Genomic DNA, 16,465 nt, shown 5'->3' on the forward strand with positions numbered 1-16,465 from the left:
GCAGTAATGTGTACGAAATCAGAATTTGGGAAGGGTCCTGTGGAGAGGGCTGGACAGAGTCCAAAAAGTGTTGGATTTTTGGGAATATTGACGGATGTGGAGTTGGTAAAACCCCAGCGAGGCAGAATCACCCAGATCAGGAATATTTGCACTGCAGGGAGTTGAGTGAAGGGAATTTTTTCCGAAGGGAACCCAGCTGCCTGCCTTTGGAGACACAACCATCCCTCCTCCGGAGCAGAGGCATTCCTTGGAAAAACAGAATTCCCCTCCCTGAGGAGCTCCGCAGGGGTGTGTCCATGGGGTTCCTGTGTCCCTGTGGCTCCCGGGGGTGACACTTTGGGGCTGGCACCCGGGGGTAGCACCCCCCAAAACCTCCCTCTGAGGGGGGACCTTGGTGCCGCTCCTGAGCTCCGGCTGCATCCATAATCCAGGGCACCATGGAGAGCTCCATTCCCTATCCCGCCTGCGGCTGCTTCCCGCAGCGGGGAGGAGCTGGGAATCCCGATCCTCTGAATGACAAAGCCACTCGTGGAATTTGTCCCAGCACTGGGATCAGGGAATGATTCCGTTGTCCCTTTCCACTGGGATAACACCAGTGGGCTCCAGTGTTTTTAGGGACAGGAGGGCACCGGGAAACCTCAGGATTTGGGGTTTTCTGGGCACGTTCATGACCCAGCTTTTAATGGAGGGTGATTAACCCTAACAATTAACGTCATTGTTAATCACTGTATTGCCAGTGGAATCCTTTGAGTGACAAAGCCACAGGTCACTCATGGAATCTGTCCCAGTGCTGGGATCAGGGAATGATCCCTTCGTCCCTTCCCATCTGGGGGAAATGTGCTGGGATAACACCAGCGGGCTCCAACGTTTTTAGGGACAGGCGGGGACTGGGAAATCTCAGGATTTGGGATTTTCTGGGCATGTTCATGTCCAGGCTTTTAATTGAGGGTGATTAACCCTAACAATTAACATTTTTGTTAATCACTGCATTCCCAGTGGGATCCTCTGAGTGACAAAGCCACTCGTGGAATCTGTCCCAGCACTGGGATCAGGGAATGATCCCTTTGTCCCTTTCCACTGGGATAACACCAGTGGGCTCCAGTGTTTTTAGGGACAGGAGGGCACCAGGAAACCTCAGGATTTGGGGTTTTCTGGGCATGTTCATGACCCAGCTTTTAATGAAGGGTGATTAACCCTAACAATATCATTTAATCACTGCAATCTCAGTGGGATCCATGAGCTCCTGGTGGATCCCTTTCCCTGTCTCTCCTTTCTCCAGGGTGAATCCACGACAATTTTTGGACCCCAGGGCTACAAAGGCGCCAAAGGAGATCCCGTAAGTTTGGCTTTCCGAGCTGTCCCTTCCCTGCTCGGGATCAGCGCTGGGAAGCAGCACTTGGACCCAGCTGGATCCTTCCAGGAGAGGTGGAATAATTCAAATCCACCAATTCCTGGTTTTCCTTTCAGGGTGAGCAGGGACTGCCAGGTTTTGATGGAGACAAAGGCGAGAAGGGAGAGGACGGACCCGTAGGAGAAAAGGTGGGAACTTCCCAAAGCCTGTGAGGAACAGACTGAGGATGGTGGGAGGAATTCCCAGAAAAATTATGGATGCCCCTGGATCCCTGGAACAGAATTCCCAGAAAAATTGTGGTTACCCCATCCCTGGAAGTGTCCCAGGCCAGGCTGGACGAGGCTTGGAGCAACTTGGGATCATGGAGGGAGTTCCACGGCTGGGATGGGAACTGGGTGATCTTCAAAGTCACCTCCATCCCAAACCATCCTGGAATTCTCCGGTCTCTGCTGGGAAACACGGCCGCACCCAACTCTGGCACTGACAGGGAGAAGAGGGGGCTGGGAAGAGGCTTGGGGACCCCAAACACATCCCATTTCTCAGGCGTCCCACTGGGAAAGGCAACCATTCCATTCCCACATGCCCCTCTCCCTGCAGGAGCCGTCCCTGCTCCTGGAGCCTCTGGAATGCTCTTGGTAAGGCTCGGATGGCTCCCGGGTCCCTGTTGTGTCCCCGGGGTGGTGGCAGAGCTCCTCCCTCTCCCTCTGTTCCCTCTCCCTCTGTCCCAACCTGGCCCTGTTTTCCTGGGAGGAATCACGGAATTCTCCCACTCCCGGCTGAGTCACAGCTCCCGTCTCCGTGTCCTACTCATCCCAATTTCCATCTCACGGAAATGGCTTTGGCTTCTCAGGCCTGACCCAGGACTGAATAAATTGAAGTTTCCCTCAGCAGCAGTGACACATCCAGCTCCTGTTATTTCCCACGGGAAGCTGCATCCCGGTGTAGTCCAGGTGGGAATTGCCTGATCCAAGGTGGGCATGTCCCTTGGGAAGAGGCAGATCCTGCCCTTTTCTCATCCCGCTGCTCAGGTCCCCAAAGTGACGGAAACTCTTGGAGACTCTCCTATGGTTTTTAAAGTCGGATAAAATTCCATGCATTTCATTTGTCCGATTGGGCTCTGATGAAAAATCCTCCATAAAAATTAATCCATAAAAAATAACCCATGAAAACATTCCAGAAAAAATAATCCACTAAAAATAATCAGTGAAAAATAACCCATAAAAATAATCCATTAAAAATTATCCATTACAAATAATCCATTACAAATAATCCATTACAAATAATCTGTTAAAAATAATCTGCAAGATAACACACAAACGTCTCCTCTTGGATAAATATCCGGATGACTTTGGAGAATGGAACTTCCAGCCCCAGTGATCCCAGCAGGGTCTTCTCCTGGATTTTTGGCAGAGACACAGCTCATCCTGAGGATCCAAACCCCCTTCCTGCCTTTTTTTCCTTCAATCCCCACCACTGGGCAAGGAATCTTCTCCAGAACAATTCCCAGAGGTTCCCGCCAAGTCCTGGCACTTGGTGGCTTTCCTCCCGACCCCTGGGATGGAATTTTGAGATGGAAATGGTGCTTTTGGTCATCTTGGTTATCTCCGTGGGTTTTTCCATGGATAAATTCCAGAGAGCAGGTGCTCACAATGTATTTAACAGGGACTTTAACATTTTAGGGAATCAAAGGAGAAGCTGGATCCAAGGGAATGATGGGACTTTTTGGGAGCAGAGGACCCGTGGGACAGAAGGTGAGCTCCAAATCTCCTGCCAGGACTGAGGTGGAAAATCCCATCCTGCTTTTCCCATGGGATGTAATCCCTCATTCCCTCCCCAAAATTGCTGCTTGGAATGATTGAGGCTCTGGAAAAGCAGGAGCAGCTGCACTTTTCCAGGAAAATCCTGAAGATTTCAATGGAGCAGAGAGCTCTGGGAGCTTTCCCAGGCTGGAATGGTCAGTAAGGAGTTGCTGGAATCTCAGTATTCCAGGAGGGAGGTCAGAGATGTTCTCCAAGCTCCATTCAGAGCCGGTGGAATCCATGGTTTTCCACCTGGGATATTTGGGATATCCCACTGCCCTTCCAGCTGCTACTGTAAGGAGCTCCTCAAACCTCTCCCTGTCCCTTTTCCAGAATTCCTACTGCATTCCCTGTTTCCAGAGGGACCTCAGCTCTTCCCCAGGGTAACTTATCCCCGCTTTCCTTGCAGGGGGAGCCAGGAGAACCGAGCTCGCCGGGATCTTCCGTGAGTCGGAAAACCTTTCCCTGCCTTTCCAAACCCTGGGTGTGGAGAAGGGCCCTGTTCCTCTCCCAGGGCCAGGAATTTGGGAAAGGGTGGGAAGAGGCTGTGGGAACTCAGAGCTGCTCCCCAAAGTCCATGCTCCAAGAGGCTTTGCTGGAAAACCAGCCTGGAGATCAGGGATCACAGACTTGTGGAAGAAATTCCTCTCTGTGAGATTCGGGATGTCCTGGCTGAGAATTCCCAGAAAAATTATGGATGCCCCATCCCTGGAAGTGTCCAAGGCCAGGTTGGACAGGGTTTGGAGGAACCTGGGATAGTGGGAGGTGTCCCTGCCCTTGGGATGGGCTTTGAGGTCCTTTCCCACCCAAACCATTCCATGATTCCATAATTTTGCATTAAGGAACGCAAGAAAAATACATTTATTTAATATTTTAATGCCTTCGGTGTATTCGCCCCAAGTGGAAAAGTCTCCAAGCTCCAAAGACTCTCAGGATCACAGAATTATGGAATATTTGGAGTTGGAAAGGACCCACCAGGATCATCGAGTCCAGCTCTTAAATTAAGGGCCAAAACTCCAAATTTCCACGGTTGTCCAAAGAAATAAATCCCCATTGATTCCTGGTCACAGCCACGGAATTATTGACAGGCCTGGAACCCCGAGTGGGAATTGCTCCCTGAGGAAAAGACCCTCATCCAATTAATTATTGCATTATTATTATTATTATTATTGTTGTTGTTGTTGTTGTTTTGTCATTGTTGTTATTGTTATTGTTGTATTATAATTATTATATAAGACCAGAACATACTGCAAGGCCTGGGATCAGCACTGTAGGTGCTGGATTGAGGATTGAGGATATTTATGGAATTGTTTTGTCAGGAACACCTGGCTCCATGGGGTGAATCCATCCAGGAATGGAGCAAAGGTTGCTGAGTGCAAAGGGATCCCAGCATCTTGGTTTTCCCTGGATTTTGGGGATAATAACTCCCACAGAGTGGTGTCCTGCCATCCACCATCTGAGCAAAGCAAAGGAATTTTCCTTTTGGAAACATCCTGGGATTCCAAGCTGGGATTTGATCCCTCGCCACATTCCCAAAATTGCAAAAGCCAGATCCGAGCTGGGACACTGCTGGAGGATCCATGATAAATTCTGGAATTCATCCCACCTGGGGCCACCTCTGCCAGGTTCACTTCCCACTGGTTTTATTGGAAGATTTAGGGAATTCTCACCCATCATTCCCATCCATTCCGGCACCTGAGGGAGGATCCTGATGGGAATTCAGCTCCCACTTCATTTCCTAAGTGCTCCCACTTTGATTATTCCTTCCCTGAGTTATTCCCAAGCTCATTACCCAAATCCTCTTTTTCCGCGGACAGAACTCCCATCCTGCCTGGATCCAACACCAACTCTTCCAGGCGGAGCCTCGTTCTCCTCATTTTCCTTCATTTCCCTCTAATCCCATTTTTTATTCCCAAAAATTTCCCACAATTGCTGCTCCTGCTGAATTCCCTGGCAGCGATTTCGGCGCCCTCATCCATTTACTCTCCCGATTTTCCTGGTCCATGGAAGTTCCCAACAGAGCTGACAGCATCTGTGGCTTCTCCCTGCAATTATTCCTCAGAAAATTTCAATGGATCCTCTTGACTTCCCACATGGGTTCCGTTTTGATATTCCAGGTGCCTCCTCCTCCTTCCCCCTCTTTTCTAAAAGCTCTGCTCCCTTTTTATTTTGCTGTTCCTGCCTCGCTTCTCTCTTTTATGTTCCAATTGCTGCCTTTTATTCCCATTAACTCGTCATTTGGGTCATGGACTCAGGCTTCCAGCTCCTCTTCTATATTCCCTGTGATTGTGCATTAAAATAACCACGGGTTAACCCGTTATTCTCCCCAAAACTCTGGTTTTTAATGCTCTTTTCCCTCCGTTTCCTGCTCCCTGTTTTGGTTTTCCAGGGATTTTCAATCCCTGGAAAAGTTCAGCGCAAGTGGGAATGGTTTATAAGCAGGAATTTGAGTTTGTGGTGGATATTAATTCTCCCACGAAAACTGGGATCACACAGAATCTTAAAATTCTGAGGGTTGGATCGTTCCAGATCCTCTCATTCCAAACCCCCTGCCAAGGGCAATTTTCCACCAAACCGGGCAATTCCCACCCCAAACACCAAATTTTTTTGGCAGGGAAAGGAGCTCAAAACTGCGCCAACCCCAAACACCAAATTTTTTGAAGCAAAATGTTGCTCAAAACCGCAGCAAATAAACCCAACCAAAACCCATCAGGGAAGGGCTAAAACCACGGCTGGAGCTCCAGGGTGGAGATTCCATTTCCATCATCCCATCAAATACTGAGGAGCGGGAGCCCCGGAGGTGGAAAACCTTTTAGGAGAAGTGTGGGAATTCATCCTCCTTTTGATGTGTGCCTTCAAAGGGCTCCATCCTTTCGGGGGAGCATCCCGATGGATTCCAGCGTGTCCCTGCTCATTCCTGGGCCCTCCCTGGCTCCAGCCCGGAGCTCCGCAGGAATTTTTGCCCTGGAGCAGAGAGGATCCGAGGTTTCTCTGCCTGCGTCACAGGGTTGGTGACTCAGCCTCTTGCGTGGAGCCGGAGCGTTGGCAGCGCAATTCCAGCAACGTTCGAATCCCAAATCCGAAGGGCCGGAGTCTGTTTCCAGTATTCCTGCAGTGATTGCCTTTAAATTGCCATTTAAATTTTAATTTACTCCCATTTATTGTCCGGCCTTGACTTCCCTGGCACAACACCGGGGTGGAAATCTGAGGGAACAAATTTCCATTTGGTTGCTTTGCATTTTCTTCTTTCTTTTTTTTTTTTTTTTTTCTCTTTAAATTCCTCCAATCCCATCTTTTCCCTGTCCTGGCAAAACATCACCTCCATGACCTTCTTCCTTTTCAGGCCACATCCAATCCCAATTTTAAACCTTCCAATCCACGTTCCAAAATCTCTCCAGCAGGAAACCACTTGTAAAGAGATAAAACCCAGGTCTAAATCTTATTTATGTTGTCTGGACTAAGTAGGCCAGGCTTAGACCCAGCCTTCCAGCAGATCCTTAAGATTTCAAACGTTCCAATCCCAATTCCAAAATCTCTCCAGCCCAGGATGAGCAGGAAACCACTTGGGGAGAGATAAAATCCAGGTCTAAATCCTATTTATGTTGTCTGTACTAAGTAGGCCAGGCTTAGACCCAGCTTTCCAGCACATGATTTTAAACATTCCAATCCACATTCCAAAATCTCTCCGGCCCAGGAAAAGCAGCAAATGAATTATAGAGAGGTAAAACCCAGGTCTAAACCTTATTTATGTTGTCTGGACTAAGTAGACCAGGCTCAGACCCAGCTTGCCTTCAGCGTGTCCTTAAGTGAGTTTAACTTTTCCTAAATCCATCTGGGATTCTCAGGATGAGAAGGATCTCATGGAAAGCAGGAAGATGAGTTGGACAGGAAAACATGGAAAACGTGGCACTGGAGATATTTGGGATAATTAGGAGAAGTATTAAAGCTTAAATTAAATTAAAATTAAATTAAATTAGGAGAACTCTAATTAATGTCAGGTTTTTTAGTGCACAAAAAGAAGATTTTTGAGCTATTCCTGGTCTGATCCCAGCTCCTTCAAAACTCCAGGCACTTGGAGGTATCCCGGATTTGTGGGATTTAACCATCACACAAATGGTTTATTACCCTCTAATCTGTCCCAGCAAACAGAAATATTCCGATTTTCCTGGGTTTTATGGTTTATTTACGTCCCCAGATGGAATTTTCTATTGATTGTGTCAATAAATAGTTACCAATAAAGAGATATCCGTGCCTGGAATATGGAGGAGCATGGATTTCCCCTGACCCAGGGAGTCCCTGGCACGCAAATCTGATTTTTTTTTAATATCTTAATGAATTTGTTTCCTTCCAACAACCACAAACAAATTCCAAGCAGAGAATTCCACTTGTTCAGCTCCTGATTTCGCCAAGCAGACAATTCATTCTCCCCTGAGAGGGACACAAATGGGGATAAATCCAATTTTTCCTTCACATCCAGGTGCTGGAAAATGACATCAAAATCGGCCAGGATGGATGAGGAGACTGCAGCAAACTTGGGAAAAAAAATTTAAATTTAAAAATTAAAAAAAAGAGGATTTTTAGCAGCTTTATTTGCTACCACAACAATGGGAGACTCCATGAAATGAGCTCCCGGTGCTGGATGTGGCTCCAGAAGCTAAAAAATTCCACAGTGGGATAAAAAACCTTCAGCCCCCTTAAATCATTCCTTAAATCCCCGTTCCCATTCCCACCCCATCCAAATCTCCCTGCCTGGAATGACCCTTTTGCTGCCACAATTTCCCCACAGGAATTACAAATTCGTCCCCTCCCAGGTTTCATTTGCCAGGGATTTACAATCCATGGAATTGGGGTGAGGAATGGGAGGGAAATCCCAACCTCAGGCCTTGGGGCTGTTCCTGGGGGAGCTTCTGCCCTGGGATCGAGGGGTCCTACAGTTGGGATTGCACCCCGGACTGTCCTCATCCCTTTTCCCTGGAAAAACCAGGCTGTGGGATGAATTTTTCCCAACTTTCCGTCAGGGTGCAGCAGGACTGGATGGGAAGAACGGGATCAAGGGAGCCAAAGGGGACAGAGGCCTCCAGGGACAGAAGGGGAAGCCGGTGAGTGGCAGGATTGTTTGGAATGTGGATCCCACATTCCTGTCTGTGCTTTCTGGGATCCCACATTCCTGTCTGTTCCTTCCCAAATCCCACATTCCTGTCTGTGCCTTCCCAAATCCCACATTCTTGTCTGTGCTTTCTGGGATCCCACATTCCTGTCTGCTCCTTCCCAAATCCCACATTCCTTTTAGTACCCTCCCAAATCCCACATTTCTGTCTGCTCCTTCCCAAATCCCACATTCCTGTCTGTGCCTTCTGAAATCCCACATTCCTGTCTGTGCTTTCTGGGATCCCACATTCCTGTCTGCTCCTTCCCAAATCCCACATTCCTTTTAGTACTTTCCCAAATCCCACATTCCCGTCTGCTCCTTCCCAAATCCCACATTCCTTTTTGTCCTTTCCTAGATCCCACATTCCCATCTGCTCCTTCCCACATCCCACATTCCTGTCTGTGCCTTCCCAAATCCTACATTTCTCTCTGTGCTTTCCCAAATCCTACATTCCTTTTGGGCCTTCCCAGATCCCACGTTCCTATCTGTGCTTTCCTGCATCTCACATTCCTTTGTGTACTTTCACAAATCCCACAGTCCTGTCTGCTCCTTCCCAAATCCCACATTCCTTTTGGCACTTTCCCAGATCCCACATTCCTTTTGGCGCTTTCCCAGATCCCACATTTTCATCTGCTCCTTCCCAGATCCCACATTCCATCCCTTCCCACCCCCTAGAGGCCTCAAGGCTTTCCTCAGGATCTTTCCCAAATCCTGGAAAAGTCTCCAATGCACATCCTGGCCTGGTTTTTAGGACTTGTCCTCCTCCAGTTCCCAGCACGTCCATATCCCAAAATTTCTTACTTATCCCGTGTTTCCCAGCCTGAGTTTTCCTCTGTTTCTTACCAACGCCTAAATTTCAATTCCCTTCACATCCCAAGTCCCTCCCTGCCTGATGGATAGCAGGAAACCAAGGAATCCTCCACTAAATCCCTCATGGATTTCCTGGGATCAGCTCCCTCACAACAGGGAGGCTCCCAAAAAACTTCCAGCACGTGGTTGGCATTTTGGCCCGTTATTCCTGAAAATTCATCTCCTTTTTCCTTTTTTCCCATGTAGGGAGGGAAAGGTGACCCTGGGACCACTGGTGACACCGGGCAGAAAGGGACAAAGGTAGGACATGGATGAGATCCTGGGAAATCCTTGGAGATGCCCAAAATCCCTGGAAACGTGGTGGAAGAGCTTTGGATGGCCCTGCATGGATTGGGAGTTGGAAAAACGTTCTCCAGAGCTCCTTCCAGCCTCAACCACTCCATGATCCTGGGAAATAAAGGTTGGGATGAGCAGGGATGGGGAAGGAGCTTCCAGCAGGCCCAGAATTCCTCCTCTGCCCTCATTCCCTTTGATCTCCTTAATTCCCAGGGCTTGCGGGGGATTCCAGGCCGGACCGGCGCTCCCGGAGCCAAAGGTGCCAAGGTGAGCCGAGCCCAGCCAAGCCCAGCTTTCCACCCTGCTCCAGCTGCCCCATTCCCAAACTGCTTCCCACCGTTCCCAGGAAAGCTTCATCCATGGAACCCTGAGGAATCCACCCCATTTCTCTGGGAAAAATCCCTCCTGGAAGGCCTGTGAAGAGTAGGGAATCACAGATCAGGAGGTTTTAAGGCTTGCAGGGAACTTTGGGATAATGCAGGGTTAAAAACGAAACTAAACCCGGCCCAAATCCCTCCTGATCCAGGAATCCTGAGGAATCCACCCCATTTCTGTGGGAAAATCCCTCCTGGAAGGCCTGTGAAGAGCAGGTAATCACAGATTGGGAGGTTTTAAGGCTTGCAGGGAACTTTGGGATAATGCAGGGTTAAAAACGAAACTAAACCCGGCCCAAATCCCTCCTGATCCAGGAATCCTGAGGAATCCACCCCATTTCTGTGGGAAAATCCCTCCTGGAAGGCTTGTGAAGAGCAGGGAATCACAGATTGGGAAGCTTTAAGGCTTGCAGGGAACTTTGGGATAATCTAGGGTTAAAAACGAAACGAAACCCAGCCCAAATCCCTCCTGATCCAGGAATCCTGAGGAATCCACCTCATTTCCTGTGGGAAAATCCCTCCTGGAAGGCCTGTGAAGAGCAGGGAATCACAGATTGGGAAGCTTTAAGGCTTGCAGGGAACTTTGGGATAATCTAGGGTTAAAAACCAAACTAAACCCAGCCCAAATCCCTCCTGATCCGTGGCTTAGCAACGGCCTGGGCTCCGGTTTAAATTGGTGCCGGGCTCTTATCATCATCATTAGTTCCTTATCAGTAAACAACATCTAATGAGCCTTAATGGGCTTTTTATGGAGGGATTGGGAAGCTTGATAAGAGAAATGGGAGCTGTTGGTGACAGAGGCAATGTTGTTGTTATTACTGTGGTTATAATAATTTCTTAAATTAATATTATTTTTATTATTGTTGTTATTAACATTTGGATTCATCAGCCCCGCTCCATTTGGTAACTGAATTTTTATCTGGGGAGTTCCCCACCTACTTCCCTCCAGGCGAGCTTGGAGTTGGGATAATCTCCAGTTTTAAGGATTCCCAATTATCTTGGTTAAGAGTTAAATTAGTATCAGTTTGTTAATTTGTCTCATTTGTTATTAGTTAAATTTTAGTGATTTGAAATTTCTACACTGGGGTGAGACTTCATCTCAGAGTGTCGTCCCTGGGTTATCCCTTTCCTTGTTTTTCCAGAGTTTTCCTGGTGTTTTTGGGGTTCTTTGTCCTCACAGCCGCTCCACTGTTTTCCATCCACAGGGAGAGGTTGGCAGTCCTGGAAAACTGGGAATTCCAGGATTGAATGGACAGCCTGGAGCAAAGGTGAGGATCTGAACCATCCCAGAATCATGGAATGCTTTGGGAAGGGGCATTAAAGGTCACCCCACAAGAGTTTTCCCAGAAGTTTTCCCAAATCCACCTCTGGAAAATGCCCTTTTCTTCCAAGGGGGATAAATTGGGTTTTCCTGGATCTGTTCCCATAAATCAGCCTGGATTGGGTGAGGATTCTTGGATATTGGGATTGGGATCTTTACTCACCTCCTCAGCTGAGTTCATCCATCCCAATCCCGATGCTCCACAGGCTCTTTTCCATTTTTTATGGGAATTTTCCCTCTCCTGGAATACCACCAGCGCCCAGACTGAGGTGACACTCAGTAAATAACTCTAACCCAAGGAAAAACCAGTTAATTCCCAAAATCCCAGCCTTTCCAAGCCCACGTTAGCCATGATTTAACCTTGGCTCCTTCCAGGGCGAGCCAGGAGCCTCGGGGAGCGACGGCGCCTCAGGAATTCCTGGGGAGAAAGGAGAAAAGGTTGGTGCTGAGCACGCTGCCATTTCCAAGGGACAAATCCCGCATCCATCAGGTGCAGTTAACAAAATTTAACATTTTCCACATCACTGGTGCCCTTTCCAGAGGGGAAATGTCAACTGGCTGGAACGTTAGGGTTCCCAGGAATGCAGTTGGAAAAGGGCAGGAGAGAGAGGTCTCCTTAAATTCCCCTCTGTGCACGGAAAAAATCCCAGGAGGAGCCAGTCTGGTGTGAGGAGAAGCCATCCAGAGGGGCTGGGATTCACTGGCAGAGTTATTCCACCACCATTCCCAGGGTAAATCCCTGGGATAGAAGTGGATCAGGCTGTGGCCACCTTGGCATGGGAAATGGGAAAGGTCTCCAAGCTGATCCCGAGTTCTGTTCCCATCTCCTTGAGGAATTCCCACCTGGATCACTCCCCACCAATCTTCCTTCTTGGCATTCCTTAATTTCCTGCTTTATTCCTTAAGCACACCTAAATTTGTACTCTGCCATATGGAGGAAAAAAATTGGGATTTCTACTAAAACAGTAAATTTTTAAGGACAAAAAACCAAACAAAATCTCAGCAGCCTCCGTCAAATCCCTTGGCATTTTCCAGCCCCTCAGGCCCTTCCTGCATTCCAGTCTCCAATGGATTTGGGATCTTAAAGGATTTCATTGATAACAAACCTGTTCCCAATTCCCTGATGGTCAAACGCCTCCTGAAGTCTCTGGTTGGTGGCCTGGAGATCATTCCCAGGGAATTCTCATTCCCTCTCCTCTCCCACAGATTTGTTTTCCACCACTGCTGGGTGTTGGGTTTTCCCTTCTGCTGGGTTTCAAGGGAATATTTTCTGTTCCAGCAGCTCCGGGAGGAAGCTCAGTGGTGAAGATGAAATTTGTAGGTTTGGGATCTTCCTCTCTCCTCGTTTTTCCCAGGGTTACAAATGAAAGGGCTCTGTTTAGGTGAGCTGGGAATTTTGGAATTCTTGGGAGTAGTTGGGTGGAAAATCCAAGTCACCAAGCGCCTTCTGGACAAGGAAAGGTGGAGAGCAAAGGAATGTGGGAGGTGTTCCCATATTCCCAATGCCATGGAAGTGTTTGGATGAGGTTTGGCTGCCCCATCCCTGAAACCCCTGTGGTTCCCAGGGAGCCAAGGGAGTTCCTGGATTGGGAGGATTCAAGGGACAAGCGGGATGGCCTGGGAAGCCTGGAGGGGCCGGAGCAGCTGGACCTCGAGGGCCACAGGGAGAGCCAGGTCCACAGGTGAGCACAAGGATCCCACTGGTCCCAAATCCCACAGATCCCAAATCCCACAGGAATCCCAGCAGGTTCTCAATCCCACACGAATCCCACAGGTCCCGAATCCCACAGGTCCCAAATCCCACAGGAATCCCAGCAGACCCTGAATCCCACAGGAATCCCACAGATCCCACAGGAATCCCACAGGTGCTGAATCCCACAGATCCCAAATCCCACAGGAATCCCAGCAGGTCCCAAATCCCACAGGAATCCCACAGATCCCACAGGAATCCCACAGGTGCTGAATCCCACAGATCCCAAATCCCACAGGAATCCCAGCAGGTCCTGAATCCCACAGGATTCACAGGTCCTGAATCCCACAGATCCTGGATTCCACAAATCCTGAATACCACAGGTCCCGAACCCCACAGGAATCCCAGCAGGTTCTCAATCCCACAGGAATCCCACAGATCCTGGATCCCACAGGAATCCCAGCAGGCCCTGAATCCCACAGGTCCTGAACCCCACAAGTCCTGAATCCCACAGGAATCCCAGCAGGTCTTGAATCCCACAGGAATCCCACAGATCCCAAATCCCACAGGAATCCCAGCAGGCCCTGAATCCCACAGGTCCTGAATGCCACAGGAATCCCACAGATCCTGAATCTCACAGGGTTCACAGATCCTGAATCCCAGCAGGTCCCGAATCCCAGCAGGTCCTGATTCCCACAGGTCCCGAATCCCACAGGTCCCAAATCTCACAAATCCTGACCACAGGAATCCCAGCGGGCCCTGAATCCCACAGGTCCTGAATGCCACAGGAATCCCACAGGTCCTGAATCCCACAGGATTCACAGGTCCTGAACCCCACAGATCCTGAACCCCACAGGAATCCCACAGGTCCTGAATCCCACAGGATTCACAGGTCCTGAACCCCACAGATCCTGAACCCCACAGGAATCCCACAGGTCCTGAATCCCAGCAGGTACCAGATCCCACAGGAATCCCATCAGGTCCTGAATCCCACAGGTCCCGAATCCCAAATCCCACAGGTCCTGAATCCCACAGGAATCCCAGAGGAATCCCACAGATCCCAAATCCCACAGGTTCTGAATCCCACAGGAATCCCAGCGGGTCCTGAATCCCACAGGTCCTGAATGCCACAGGAATCCCACAGGTCCTGAATCCCACAGGATTCACAGGTCCTGAACCCCACAGATCCTGAACCCCACAGGAATCCCACAGGTCCTGAATCCCAGCAGGTACCAGATCCCACAGGAATCCCATCAGGTCCTGAATCCCACAGGTCCCGAATCCCAAATCCCACAGGTCCTGAATCCCACAGGAATCCCAGAGGAATCCCACAGATCCCAAATCCCACAGGTTCTGAATCCCACAGGAATCCCAGCGGGTCCTGAATCCCACAGATCCCAAATCCCACAGGGATCCACTCCTGGACACCTTGTGTACCCGAACACCCCTGAAGTGTCCCCAATGTCCCCATGTCCCCCCTCTCCCAAGCTCTCCCACATTCCCTCTTCCCATGGGATCTCAATCCATGGATTCCCTCTCCCAGTTCCTTTCCCTCCGGACGTTTTCCCTCCCCTCTCCTCCCCTCCTTTCCCTCTCTCCCGTGGAAGATCTGACCTCTCCACGGAGAGATAATTCCAAGTGATCAGGACACCAAGTGGTTCATTATCCCAGGATCAGGATGCCAGGCCTTGGGAAGGAGCCGCCGGCTCTCAGCTCCCGTTTTTAATGAATATTTTTGCATTCCAGCCACGTTGGGCGCCTTTAGAAACGCAGGGGGAGAAAAAAATCCTGGGAAATGAGATGTTAATTCCATCAATGAGCAGGATCACCCTGCCCTGGAAGTTTTCTTGAGACAGCTCTGAGAAATAAATAACTTTACAAAGTGAAAAAAACAAAAAAGGCTGGAAATGAAAATTCCCTCCGTGGTTTTGCTGGGAACGTTTCAGGCTTGGATTAAAGAACACAAAAATTACCTGGATGATCCAAGAATCAAAGAAACATTGGAATAAAATAACCTGGAAAAATAAATTTTATCCGTAAACCCTGATTGATTCCTGACAACACTGGCAATAATTTGGATTTTGGATTTTGGATGGAAGTTGGGACAATTCCCAATTTTCTGGGAAAATCAAAGTCTGGATCCCATCAGATCCACTCTCCTGGATCTCCAAGGTCTCCTTGTCCTACAGATCTCTGCAGGAATTCTGACATGGATGGGTCACAAAAAATCTCTATTCCACTTCATTCCAGCAGAGTTTTCCTAATTTTTTCCCAAGCTAACATCCACTGACAACTCTTACATCACATCAACTCCATCAGGATCAAATATTGGTGGGATTTTGGCAAATTCTGCATGAAAAATAATGTTTTTATTAAATATGTAATTAAAAAATACAACAGTGATATCTGGAATGGGAGATGTTGATCAGAACATGAGGTTGCTCTTCAGAAAGACAAAAAATGTGTAATCCCATAGAATTCCCAAAAAAAAAAGGGATTAAGGCAAGAAGAGGGATGCAGGGCAGAAAGGATAAACAAGGAGCTCAACCCACATCCAGAAATTCCCAATAATTTTTGGTTTTGTGGCACCAGATCTCCTTAATCAACTCCTTTATCACAAAATCAACTTTAAAACAACTCCTAAATATTTCTTCTTTTTTTCCCCCCAAAGACACTTGGATTTTCTCCCTGCTAATTTACCTTATGGAAACTGAATTTTACCTGGAAAATACCTCTGGAAATTGGCACCTTCCTTAAAAATAAGAGCTTGAAGTCGCTGAATAAAGATGCTGGAAGTATGACAGGGATCTTTAAAAGGAATTTTGAAGGGTGGTTATAGGAAGAAGGTGGAAAAAGGTCCTTCCAGAACAATAAAATATGGATTAAATCCCACTCCAGCCCATGGAAACAAAATTATTCTTCCTTCCCTTGCTCCCCAGGCTGTGCCTTGCCATGAAAAATAAATCAAAGGAATCACAGGAGGGAGGAGGGAACCGAAAGTACAAGATTCCCTCATGGATATTTAAAAAGGCTGGAATTTTTGATGTTATTAGCGAGCCCAGAAAAGCCTGTCTGGGATAATAAATGGCTTTTTTTTTTTTTGGACACTGATTAAAGAGAGGCTGTGAGGTGCCGCTCTTTCCACCCACACCGCTCCTTGGCTTCTCCTGGAATTAAAGGAGAAGCTCCCGGAATGGCTTGTGGGGTTGGGTGAGAGAAGAAAAGATTCCTGAGCACATTCCCATCCCAGGTTGGGTGTTTGGGGGAAAATCCCAAATAAAAAGTGGGATATCTCTGGAAGTGCTGACAGAACTCTCCTTTTCCTCCCCAGGGTCCGCCAGGGAAAAGAGGGAGATCCCAGCTCTGCCTCCAGGGGCCCCCGGGCATGGATGGGCCAAAAGGAGAAGTGGTCAGTATGGGAACGATCCTGTGGGGGTTCCCAAAATTCCAAACTGGGGTTGGATGAGCCTTGGACCTTCCAGGTTTCATTTCTCAGCTCTCCGGATTTTCCAACAAGAGCAGAGCCACTGGAATCCCAAATTCCAGGCGTTGGGCACGGGCAGTGCTGCCCAAATTCCTGCCTGGTGGTGTCTCCAGCTGGGGGGGAAGATTCCTTTGGGAAAACATCAAACTTT

At 48.5% G+C, this 16,465-nt stretch overlaps 1 protein-coding gene across 1 annotated transcript in view; it reads left to right on the forward strand.

Annotated features, from left to right (window-relative positions):
* Positions 1-16,465, forward strand: part of LOC102045590 (collagen alpha-1(VII) chain-like) — a 104,828-nt gene that overhangs the window by 77,597 nt on the left and 10,766 nt on the right. Inside the window, 11 exon segments of the mRNA XM_031061892.1 lie at positions 1,280-1,336; positions 1,468-1,539; positions 3,031-3,102; positions 3,560-3,595; positions 8,169-8,249; positions 9,356-9,409; positions 9,659-9,712; positions 11,025-11,087; positions 11,516-11,578; positions 12,706-12,822; positions 16,162-16,239. Of these exon segments, the coding sequence (XP_030917752.1) occupies positions 1,280-1,336; positions 1,468-1,539; positions 3,031-3,102; positions 3,560-3,595; positions 8,169-8,249; positions 9,356-9,409; positions 9,659-9,712; positions 11,025-11,087; positions 11,516-11,578; positions 12,706-12,822; positions 16,162-16,239 (747 nt within the window).

This window comes from Geospiza fortis, unplaced genomic scaffold (assembly GCF_000277835.1).
Source record: "Geospiza fortis unplaced genomic scaffold, GeoFor_1.0 scaffold61, whole genome shotgun sequence".
Taxonomy (NCBI): domain Eukaryota; kingdom Metazoa; phylum Chordata; class Aves; order Passeriformes; family Thraupidae; genus Geospiza; species Geospiza fortis.